Source organism: Thalassophryne amazonica, chromosome 6 (assembly GCF_902500255.1).
Source record: "Thalassophryne amazonica chromosome 6, fThaAma1.1, whole genome shotgun sequence".
Lineage (NCBI taxonomy): Eukaryota > Metazoa > Chordata > Actinopteri > Batrachoidiformes > Batrachoididae > Thalassophryne > Thalassophryne amazonica.
In genome coordinates this window covers 3,160,521-3,173,334 of record NC_047108.1, presented here as the reverse complement: position 1 = coordinate 3,173,334, position 12,814 = coordinate 3,160,521, and the positions used below count along the sequence as shown (strand labels likewise).

General features: G+C 40.3%; 1 protein-coding gene across 1 annotated transcript in view; it reads left to right on the top strand.

The window, feature by feature from the left end:
- Positions 1–12,814, top strand: part of vps13d (vacuolar protein sorting 13 homolog D) — a 535,261-nt gene that overhangs the window by 177,307 nt on the left and 345,140 nt on the right. The window contains 2 exon segments of the mRNA XM_034171656.1: positions 4,320–4,502; positions 8,056–8,185. Coding sequence (XP_034027547.1) covers positions 4,320–4,502; positions 8,056–8,185 — 313 coding nt within the window.

Here is a 12,814-nt window from a genome sequence, read left to right as displayed (position 1 = left end):
GACGTGGAACAAGTGACAGCACGCTGCAAAGTTTGTCTAAAGCCCATTGCAACAAAATGCAGCCACACAATAAACTTATTCCAGCATCTAAAACAGAGGCATCCAGCTGCGTGGTAGAAATGCCACATTTTACGAGGGGAACAAGAGTGCAAACTCCTGTTAAAAAGCAGCTTACTCTGGTGGAGTCATTTGCCAAAGTGCGGCTATGCTAAAAATGGAGAAATGGAGCCTCATAATCACAAAATGGGGTAACAAGCAACGAAATGGGGCAGAGTGACCCAGACTGACTCCAAATATGATTACTTATATTTCATTATTTTTAAGTGAAATGGGGACTGATAATAATGAAACGAGGGTAAAACGTAACAAAATGGAGCAGACTGACTCCAAATAGGATTAAATATGATTCAATTAATTACTTTTATTTAATTATTTTTAAGCAAATGAGAGAAATGGAGACTGATAATGAAATGGGGGTTAAACGGAGCAAAATGGAGCAGACTGACTCCAAATATGATTCAGTTAAGTACTTTTATTAAGGTTTTTAGCTTAATGGGATGAAATGGGGACTGATAATAATGAAATGGGGGTAAAACTTAATGAAATGGAGTAGTCTGACCCATGAATTGAAGTTTCATCTCTGGAACACCAGATGGCGCACCTGCCCCTACTACAACCCCTGGCAAAAATTATGGAATCACCAGCCTCGGAAGATGTTCATTCAGTTGTTTAATTTTGTAGAAAAAAAGCAGATCACAGACATGACACAAAACTAAAGTCATTTCAAATGGCAGCTTTCTGACTTTAAGAAACACTATAAGAAATCAGGAAAAAAAATTGTGGCAGTCAGTAACGGTTACTGTTTTAGACCAAGCAGAGGGAAAAAAAATATGGAATCACTCAATTCTGAGGAATAAATTATGGAATCATGAAAAACAAAAGAACGCTCCAACACATCACTAGTATTTTATTGCACCACCTCTGGCTTTTATAACAGCTTGCAGTCTCTGAGGCATGGACTTAATGAGTGACAAACAGTACTCTTCATCAATCCGGCTCCAACTTTCTCTGATTGCTGTTGCCAGATCAGCTTTGCAGGTTGGAGCCTTGTCATGGACCATTTTCTTCAACTTCCACCAAAGATGTTCAATTGGATTAAGATCCGGACTATTTGCAGGCCATGACATTGACCCTATGTGTCTTTTTGCAAGGAATGTTTTCACAGTTTTTGCTCTATGGCAAGATGCATTATTATCTTGAAAAATGATTTCATCATCCCCAAACATCCTTTTAATTGATGGGATAAGAAAAGTGTCCAAAATATCAACGTAAACTTGTGCATTTATTGATGATGTAATGACAGCCATCTCCCCAGTGCCTTTACCTGACATGCAGCCCCATATCATCAATGACTGTGGAAATTTACATGTTCTCTTCAGGCAGTCATCTTTATAAATCTCATTGGAATGGCACCAATCAAAAGTTCCAGCATCATCACCTTGCCCAATGCAGATTTGAGATTCATCACTGAATATGACTTTCATCCAGTCATCCACAGTCCACGATTGCTTTTCCTTAGCCCATTGTAACCTTGTTTTTTTCTGTTTAGGTGTTAATGATGGCTTTCGTTTAGCTTTTCTGTATGTAAATCCCATTTCCTTTAGGCGGTTTCTTACAGTTCAGTCACAGATGTTGACTCCAGTTTCCTCCCATTCGTTCCTCATTTGTTTTGTTGTACATTTTTCAATTTTTGAGACATATTGCTTTAAGTTTTCTGTCTTGACGCTTTGATGTCTTCCTTGTTCTACCAGTATGTTTGCCTTTAACAACCTTCCCATGTTGTTTGTATTTGGTCCAGAGTTTAGACACAGCTGTGAACAACCAACATCTTTTGCAACATTGCGTGATGATTTACCCTCTTTTAAGAGTTTGATAATCCTCTCCTTTGTTTCAATTGACATCTCTCGTGTTGGAGCCATGATTCATGTCAGTCCACTTGGTACAACAGCTCTCCAAGGTGTGATCACTCCTTTTTAGATGCAGACTAACGAGCAGATCTGATTTGATGCAGGTGTTAGTTTTGTGGATGAAAATTTACAGGGTGATTCCATAATTTTTTCCTCAGAATTGAGAGTCCATTTTTTTTTTCCCTCTGCTTGGTCTAAAAAAGTAACCGTTACTGACTGCCACAATTTTTTTTTTCCTGATTTCTTATAGTGTTTCTTAAAGCCAGAAAGTTGCCATTTGAAATGACTTTAGTTTTGTGTCATGTCTGTGATCTGCTTTTTTTCTACAAAATTAAACAACTGAATGAACATCCTCAGAGGCCGGTGATTCCAGAATTATTGCCAGGGGTTGTACATTAAATGAGCACATCTCACAAAAAACAAAGGCTAAACAATTAAATAAAATAATTATTTGGAGTCAGTCTGGTTCACTCTGCTCCATGTCGTTACATTTTACCCCATTTCATGATTATCAGTCCCCATTTCGCCCCTTTCATATAGTAGTATGGCCTGTTTTTGATCAAATAAAAGCAAAACTTGTTTTGAGTTATCTCTGTCAATTGTACTAAATGTTTTCTTTAAAAAAAGTAAGGGGGTGGGGGGGAATCGGGAAAAATCGAAACTCAAATTTTTTCTGAAAAACTCAGATTTTATTTTTAGGCCAAATTGCGCTTTTGCAGCTTACAATTGCGTATTCTGCGCTTCATAAGACGCCACACATTTTCAATGGGCAACATGTCTGGACTGCAGGCAGTCTCGTACCCGCACTCTTTTACTATGAAGCCACGCTGTTGCAACACGTGCAGAATGTGGCTTGGCATTGTCTTGCTGAAATAAACAGGGATGTCGCTGAAAAATATGTTGCTTGGATGGCAGCATGTGTTCCTCCAAAACCTGGATGTACCTTTCAGCATTGATGGTGCCATCACAGATGTGTAATTTGCCCATGCCATGGGCACTAAGACACCCCCATACCATGACAGATACTGGCTTTTGAACTTTACACTGGTAACAAACTGAAACAGTTTGAAATGTGGACTCATCAGAACACAGCACACTTTTCCACTTTGCGTCTGTCCATTTCAAATGAGCTCGGGCCCAGAGAAGGCGGCGGCATTTCTGGATGTTGTTGATGTATGACTTTCACTTTACATGATAGAGTTTTAACTTGCACTTGTAGTGACGAACTGTGTTAACTGACAATGGTTTTCTGAAGTGTTCCTGAGCCCACGCGGTAAGATCCTTTACACAATGATGTTGGTTTTTAATGCAGTGCCGCCTGAGGGATCGAAGGTCACGGGTGTTCAGTGTTGGTTTTCGGCCTCCAGATTCTCTGAATCTTCTGATTATATTATGGACTGTAGATGATAGAATTCCTAAATTCTTTGCAATTGAATGTTGAGAAACATTCTTAAACTGTTAGACTATTTTTTCATGCAGTTGTTCACAAAGTGGTGATCCTCACCCCATCTTTGCTTGTGAACGGCTGAGCCTTTTGAGGATGCTCCTTTTTTACCCAATCATGACACTCACCTCTTTCCAAACAGGTGTTCTTTAAGCATTCATCAACTTTCCCAGCTTTTTTGAAACGTGTTGCAGGGATCCATTTCAAAATGAAGCAAATATTTGCACAAAAACAATAAAGTTTATTAGTTTGAACATTAAATATCTTGTCTTTGTGGTGTATTCAATTGAATATAGGTTGAAGAAGATTTGCAAATCATTGTATTGTGTTTTTATTTACATTTCACACAACATCCCAACTTCATTGGAATTGGCGTTGTATCATCTTACAGTTAAATGTCATTGATTTTCTGTGTACCACTTATTTAATGCACTATCATCTATTCCTGCTGATTGATAATTGCAGACTGGTTAACAGGCAATTCATAACATGACAAAAGCTTAATTTTATTTTATTTTTACTGTTATTGTTCTTATCAGTGCTGTGCTGCAAATGGAATATTAATTTCCCTGAGAGACTTTGGCTGAGGGATCAGTAAAGATTGATCTGTACATTGATCGGTCTAACTGGCATTTGATTGGTGGAAAAGGTTGGAGAATTTGGCTTATGGAGAAGGGGCTACTTTGCACAGTATTAGTAACATGTAAATTGATAACATTTGTTTTATGCGTAGAATATTTTATTAAACCCTTTTTTATATCATAATTATTAACTCACTTTCATAGTTGTGTACTATTCCACAGATTTTGCTTGACCTGTCTTTTCCTTGGTCTCTTTTCCTTTTTGTTAGGTCCCTTCTCTGTCATAGTATTTCCTCATTTGAGTCTCTTTCTTCTTTCTTTCTGCAGGTGCAGCAGCATCTCCAGCAGCTGACCCGAGTTCTGCTTGATATTGAGGCTGGCGCTCCAGTTCTCCTTGTCCCTGAAAGCTCCCGTTCACCAATGGTCATTGTTGCCAATCTCGGCCAGCTTAAAGTTCACAACTGCTTTCTGCCCAAAGTTTGTTGTGGGTTGTTTTCCTCGCATGACAAGGTAGATCATTATATTCCAGGAAATACCTTTTTCTCTTCTCTTAGGATCCTTGCTCCACTTTTACATCCATCTCAGTGAGAAGCTGCAGACAGTCATCTCCCCACATACTCCAGACTCCAGTACCCTGTACTTACCCACATGATTTACATGGACTGTGTAAGATTGTTTGGATGTGTTGAAGAACACAGCATTAATTTAATCAGTTTAGTTGTGCATACAGTAGTAACATAAAAAGTTGGGGCATCCTTGAGTTTTAACATGAAATTAAAAGTAAAACCATGACTTCACAATAAAATGTCTAAAATGATGTCCTTTGACCTCACAGTGAAATCAAATCGCTACATCAAGACATAAATCAAAATATAAAAATCTAAACAGTGGCATACGTCAGTAAGGCATTTTGTTTCCCCCACTGGCCGAAAGCCCAAAGGGGGATTATGTCGTGGCAGTTTCCATCTGTCCTTCCCTCAAAGGGTGAAATCAGCTCCTCTCACAGTTTCAGGAGGAATTTCATGAAACTTGGTACAAATTTTTGTTATAGGTCAGTGATGTACATATTTTCATATCATTCCAGTTGGGTTCATTTTACCAGAGTTATGGCCCTTGATTAACAAAGCTAGACTCTGTCAGTTTCGTGCCTGCATTCTAAAATCAACTCCTCTCACATTTTTAGGAGGAATTTTGGGAAACATGGTACAATTCCTTGACATGTTTTCAGAATGTAGCAAGCACTTGTACTAAAGCAGCATTTGCCAGCGGGGGATATTGTGCTCTCGGGGCACTCTTGTTAAATATAATACCACTGAACCATCACTTTTACCTGCCACTTTTCTTGAGACAAATCAGGAGATCAGAATCAGAATCAAATTTATTGGCAGATAAGTTTTCCCATACAAGAAATTTGATCTGGTGTCATTTGTGCATAAACTAATATAAAAAGAAAAAAACACTTCTGTAAGAAGTAATTGGTGCATAAACAACAATAAAAATAAAAAGTAAAAAATACTTCTGTAAGAAGTGAAGGAGCCAAATAGCCAAAATGGGTAAAACTATGTTCACTGTCAAATATGTACAACATAGTGGAATGGGGCTGTGCAAGGCATGCAGATGTACAGTACCTTTCAGTGCAGGGATGATCAATCTGTACTTTGTGGGAGTGGGGGGGTGGCAGAGTAAATGGGGTTTCTGGCATTATTTCTAAGTCTAGCTGTGGACGGAAAGAAGCAGTTTTTGTGTCTTGAGGTTTTAGTCCTGATGGACCTCAACCATCTGTCAGCGGGGAAGGCGACAAAAAGTTTGTGTCCTGGGTGAGAAGAATCAGCCGCTATCTTCCTTGCTCGCCTCAGTATCCTGGAGGTGTACAGGTCCTGTAGAGATGGCAGACTGCAGTCGATCACCTTCTCTGCTGCGTGGGTGATAAGATGCAGTCTGCACCTGTCCTTCGCCGTAGCTGCAGCGTACCAGACGGTGATGAGGAGGAGATGATGGACTCAATGATGGCAGTGTAGAAGTTCACCATCGTTGTTTTTGGCATATTGAACTTCCTTTGCTGCCGCAGAAAGTGCATGGATACATGGGCGGATACATAAACATACAGATGGTTACATAAACATGTCCAAGTCACTTAATTTATATTAATCAGTAAGAAATACAAACTTTATAGTACTCTTTGTTAAATCTGTGTCAGACATGCAGTTGTCATAACCTGAATGGCCATGCTGGAAGGAGACTAGTGAGGGAAGACACCAATGATAACTCTGGAGGAGTTATAGGTTTCTGTGGCTGAGATTGCAGAAATTGTGCATTATGTCCGGATTTTGTAGTATGAAGCAGTGTGTGAAGAGTCTGCAACTCTTTCTGGACAGAGGGCAAGTTGTGCAAAACCAGCACTGTATGCAAATGGGTTGACAGTGTTTCTGGGGTTTGGATGTTTTGTAGTGCAAATGTGACAATTAGCTGGTCAGTGGCACCAGTCATTCCCTTTAAATTCGAGTGTGCCAGGAATGCACCCTGTGGTAGCCTGATAGCAATGTGAGTGAAAGGATTAATGGCTGTTTAAGCATTCCTTTATCTTTCGGTGGTTTTTGTTTGTTTGTTTGTTTGTTTTTTTAATTGGGAGGCCCTGAAACTTCAATTTACACTCTGGAAAATAGAGTAATTGTTATGGAGAAAATCTCCCAAAAGCAGAGATTAGGACTGAAATGCAGTGAACAGACTTTATGTTCCAAAAAATATAACAATTTCTGGTATAGGGGATTATTATGTGTAAACAAACTGAGCCAAAGAACCAAGCACTGGTGGAGGGAGAGACTAGCCAGAGCGGTGGTGTGCAAAGCAGAGTGGTGTACAGACATGGCTGAATCTATAGATAACACTGCAGCAAATGTCTGTAACTTGCCCAAATAATGGCAAACAAAAAAGTCCATTAGACGTGTCCCAGATATGACAGTCAGAAGAATAACACGATGTTTAGTAGAAACCACTGGCGGCGGCAACTGTAATCCTGTGCGTGCATTTTTTCACTGCTTTGTTTGTGAAAATCATTCAGCGTTACAACAATAAACAATAGCTTGTGTGAAAGCTGCATTTAATGATAGCTGTGTTTATGGGGCAAACTGGAAAACTGCAGAGGTTTTCATTACGGAGTGTTTTCAGGTAGGTTGGAGATGGCGAGTGCTTTGACAGTGCTGCTGATCACAGTGTCAGATGTGGTGTCCCTCAGCATGACATACTGCGGCCTGAGGTAGCTGGAGACTTTTTCATCCAGTTGACATGCACTGTCAACTGTGGGACCTTATATGTAGACAGGTGTGTGTCTTTCCAAATCATGTCCAATCAACTGAATTAACCCCATATGGACTCCAGTTAAGCTGTAGAAACATCTCAAGGATGATCAGTGGAAAAAGTATGCACATGAGCTCAATTTTGAGCTTCACTGCAAAGCCTGTGAATACCTATGTATGTGTGATTCCTTAGTTTTTTTATTTAAAAAAATTTGCAAAAATCTAAAAAACCAAAAGTTTTTTCACATTGTCATTATGGGGTATTATGTTGAGAATTTTGAGTAAAAAAAAAAAAAAAATTTAATACATCCATCCAAAAATGTAATTTTTTCCATAACAAAATGTGGAAAAAGTGAAGTGCTGTCAATAATTTCCGAGCCATGAGTAGAACTGCTTGCTGAAATATTGGTGATTTTTGGAAACAAATACACACGTGTGTGCATAAGCATACTGTGTAGAGTTGTACCATGTATTCTATGTACCAATATGGTACACTGTGCAAATACATGTACCATACTTCTACTTTTTTCTGATATGAAAAAAGATTTGATCCATGAATAAAAACTGCTCCAATTTGAACTGTAGTTTTGTGAACTGTTACACCTGTAAGGGTGATCCTTTGTAAACAGTGTCACCTGTCTGTATCATTCTTTGCTTTGTCAGAGCTTGGATGACTTTCAGCTTATGTCTATTCATAATAAAAAACAATGGTAACTTGGCTTTGTGTGTAACTGACTTTGTTTAACAATGACTTCTGACCCCTTGAACAGGACTCTGCAGGCAGGAGTAGTGAACAGGAAGCCACAACCTCCTCTTCCAGCTTCTCATGTTTGGTCCTTGGCACACCACAGTTTTCAGACATGCAGAGAAGGAGTGAAGAATCTGGATCTCAGACCTCAGGTCAGCATCTCTCCACAATGTACCACAGAGCTGCAACATCTGCTGCCATGACCATTTTTCGACTTTCAGTGTAGCATTAGACTGACGGAGGCTTTCTGAACAGGAAGAAGAACACCGGCCTCATCTCATTCCTCTTTCCAACAAATTTAAAACTTAAATTAAAAACTTAAATCTACATGAATTTGAATTCTACCAGTTGGTTTTTCATACAGTGTCAATTATAGTTGTATGAAAACCAATGCTTTTCTGCATGTAAACTTATTAAGCATTTCCAATTTCTTTTGTGTAGCATGTCTGATAATGTAGTGTTTTCATGATGTTGTCTAGTGATACCTGTCTGGTCTTTGTGTATGAAATCTGGAACCATCCATTGTAATAATTTAAGGCCCAGTCACACGGCACACGGCGATTTCCGAACGAAGGGAAAAATTTGTTGAGAAAAGGTGGACGAAAGAACTTTTATCACCGAACAGCCTGCGAAGCAAGAGCGCAAAAGGGACAAAAGAGGAACTTAACAAAACTGAAGCTCACGATCTCAACAATTTAACGAAACATGCCTGTAGCCACAGCTGGAGCAGTGTGTGTCTGAATCTCTGAGTTCCAGGACTCGGCGCTGGGACGGAGCTCATAGCGCCGAGTCCTGGAGAAACTGCAAACAGAAGCTGTGGAGATCTGTGTGCATGTCAGTGGACCACCTGCTCTGGTTCCTCGTCCAGAACAAAAGAGGGATCGTCTCCATCATCATCAGAACCCTCACTGTCTGATGACACGCTGCGCGCTCCGTCTTGCTCCAATAAAAAAAAAAAAAGTGTGCCGTGCTGTATCACTGTATTATGTTCTAAGCCATATATATTGATTTATAAAAAGGGAGAATAAATATAAATATAAGTGTAAAGATGATTGAATATATCAGAGCAGTAAATTAATCAGTGCGTGTGAACGCGTGCATTGACTCACATTATTTCACCAGCTGATCACTGATCCATAATGTGAATTCTTCCTTCCAGAACAGCTCTTTATATCATCATTTTGATTCATCTACCTGTTACCACATGTACAGAAGGACTGGATTGTCATTCCTACACTCATATTGTTATATTTAATACAAAATAATAAGTGCATGCAGCAGCTGCTGCTGCTAATGCTGCATTCAAGTACTGTTGGAAATTACACAACTTTTTTGTTGTTTCAAATTCAACAGTTGTTTGTGGCAAAATAATTAATTATATCCACACAAAAGATTAACACTGGCCTATGTAAGGTGCCTGAGCCCACTGAAGCTGCCCCCCCACACAGATAAAAAAAAAAATCCAAGCATGCAGGCTGAGTTTGTGTGTAATTTCCAATGGTACATGAAGCAGCAGCAGCCTCAGCGCTCACAAACCGGCTTCTGCACTGTGTGAAAACATTCAGCTGGTCAAATGAAGTCAAATTAAACAATAGCATTACAAAAACTAAACAAACAAATTAAAAAACGTCAAGAACGACAGCAAAACAAAACACAGACGAATTGAGGTTTTCGTTGCCCTTCGTTCAAATTTTTCAACAGTTTAAAAATCCTGACGAAGCGCCTGCTGCAGGAATGAAGCTGCGCGAAGGTTAAACGATGCCAACGAAAGTCCAGATTTCTTGTTTTGTCAGGGCTTCGTCACCCTTCGTTAAGTGCCGTGTGACTGGGCCTTTAGATAGGAGGGGAACAGTTTATAGTCAGCATTTAAGAGAGTTTGGGGATGATATTTTCCATAGTCCAATTTGTTTTTGCCCTCAGGTTACTATCCCACTGGGCTGCTACTGCTTGTGAGCAGCCATTTTATGTTAATTTACTGTCTTAATGTATTTATAGATTGTTTAGGTTCTTGTTATCATATAAACACTGTTATTATTATTATCATCATCATCATCAGTATTATTAATATTATTTTCTTTTATTACGTCTATTTTGTCATTTGATTTTAAATGGACCACGTAGGGGTGGTGGCTAAGTGGTTAATGCACTTGGTTTCAGTGCAGAAGGTTCCGGGTTCAAATCCCACCCCTGCCACATTTCTCCATGTAATGTGGAGTTGCGTCAGGAAGGGCATCCGGCGTAAAACCTGTGCCAGTTCAACATGCAGATCCACCTTGCAAACAAGGGAGCAGCTGAAGGGACTTACTTCATTTTAAATGGTCGACAGTGCAAATAAGTGTTTTCACTTTCTTGTGTCATGAATGTGTTTTTACTCACAATGAATGTACTCAATAAATGCATGCACGCACACACACATGCACAATTTTAATATATAGATATTTGGCATGTGACTGAGGTGTGTTCAAACATTTTAAAGCTGTGTAACAATTCACTTAATTTTGCTGGGTTTCATCATCTTAACAAAGTTACCCTCACAATTACACGTCTTAATGCAGTTCAGATTATATGATCGGTTGATTTCACTATCCATTCACAACTAGGAGGGCGGAACACATTTGTTTTTTATTTCTCCTCCCCTTTCTGTGACAACCAATCTGTTGGGAAGGTGTCGTAGCACGGACCCACAACAGGGGGCGCAAATGAACGGACAATGAGTAAGCCAAAAGGTAACAATTTAATGTTGTGATATTACACAACGAAACGTGTCTTAATTTCACAGTCAATAAACACCAGGTGAAGTGTGGGCAGGCTCGAAGATAGAAGACGCCCGACGAGAGAGAAGCCGCGTCCCACACGGCTTCCACCACCAACGGCCTGAAGAACACCGGAGCCGCCAAGTCCCGAGTCCCCAGGTGGCCTCTGTCTTCGACTGTCGACCCTGGTACTGCTGGCAGAAAGCAGAAATATGATGTGTGAGTGTGAGTCCGCACACTCAGTAATCTATAGTCCAGATACCGTTAGGAGGGAGCACCTCCACCTCCAAATCACACACACTCGTGCAGCTCCTGTTTGTCCCTCTTCTGGGTCTTCACAGGAATGCGACTGCACACAGAACAAAGTTAGACAGCGTATTAGTCAGCAGAGAAATTACCTTGGTTCTGGTAGTCGATTTCTCGGCGGGGAGGTGGAGTTGCAGTCCGGCTTTTATGGTAGTGATGATAACGAGTGACAGCTGGTGCAGAGGATGAGTGACAGCTGTCACTTCTTCTGGTGGTGGTGGGCCAGCAGTACCTCCTCTTCAGCGGCCCACACAACACAATCACAGCTCTTAGAGGACTACGTCATACCTAGCAGAGTGGTCAACCCCACCTCCTCACAAAGATAGGAGTTTCTGTTTCCTCCTTGCTCAGAGTCGCTCTCAGACACCTGCTGGCTCACTCTTAGGCTAAGATTCCTTGCCAGGAAATTTTAGGCTAAGTTAGGAGCTCTTTGAGAGGACTTTGAGTTGCTTCGTGGATACGGCCCCAGTCCGCTAAAGCCCCGGGCTCTGCTAGAGCCTCGAGTGACGAGGCTGCGGGCCTACCTGAGGTGATGGCGGCCATCACAAGCAGTGAGAGCAAGATACTGTCTCAAAAGACTTGTGCATGCATGATTTAAATGACAAAATAGATTCAATAACGGGCGATATGGTGAAACAAGAGACTCGTATGAAGGATCTGTGTGACTGAGTGGACAGGAGTGACTGAATGTGTACTCAGATAAGATGGCGACTATGAAGAGGGATGTTGGCCAGCTGAAGTCGGAGGTTGCTATCCTATGGCTAAAGCTAGACAACTTGGAAGGATGGCAGTGCCGATGCAGTGCTCGCATTATCAGGATAAAAGAGGGGATTGAGAACAGTGGAGGCCAACAACCTATAGATGCTATTGCAAAGGTACTTAAGGAACTACTGGGCCTCGACTTTGCTCCAACATTTGACCTGGTCCACTGCAGGAATTAGCGGCTAACTGCTAACAGCTAATGTTGATAGTTAAAGACACTGAGAGTATATGGTAAGGGCAGTGATGGGCACAGTTCTGCTAACTGCTAATTAGCTAAGCTAACTTTTTGTTAGCAGATTAGCTTTTCAGCTAACTTCAAAAATGATCAGCGGGCCAATTAGCTTCCGCTAAATTTAGTTACGCTAATTTACTCCGCTAATGTTTTTTTACATAGTTTGTAACGGTGAAAAAATGTATATACCCTAAAATCAGACATGTTGGTTCCTGTCTGCTACATATTTTGCAGCAGCCAGGCAGCTGAGAGGAGCTGAGCTCATCTACCCCAGCAGAAGGGGCCTGGCCGCAAGGCTGCCACAAAAAAACAAAAGTCATTTCTCTTAACAGCATACAGCGGGTTAGCCAGCAGAAGTCCTCAAAAGGAAAGTTTTGACTTATGGTTTTGATTTATAAACCAAATTCATCCGGATAGTTAAACTACATTAATGTCAAGTCTCTCATTTGGACAAAGTGATAATATAACACATATCTTTTAATTTTAAAATAATGCACTAATTCTGAAGATTTGAACATTAACACACAGATGCCAAAATGCACTGTAGGTAAACTGAGCCTCCGATCACTGATTGCTTGATTCATTATATGTAAAAACCAACATACAAGTTAACGTGTGTGTTGGTTTTGACAAATAAATGTGTAATTGTAAAATGTCATTTTTTTTTCATTTGTTAAAAAAGGCATTTGCAAAACTGAAAATTCTGTTTTTGTGTTTGATTCAGCAAC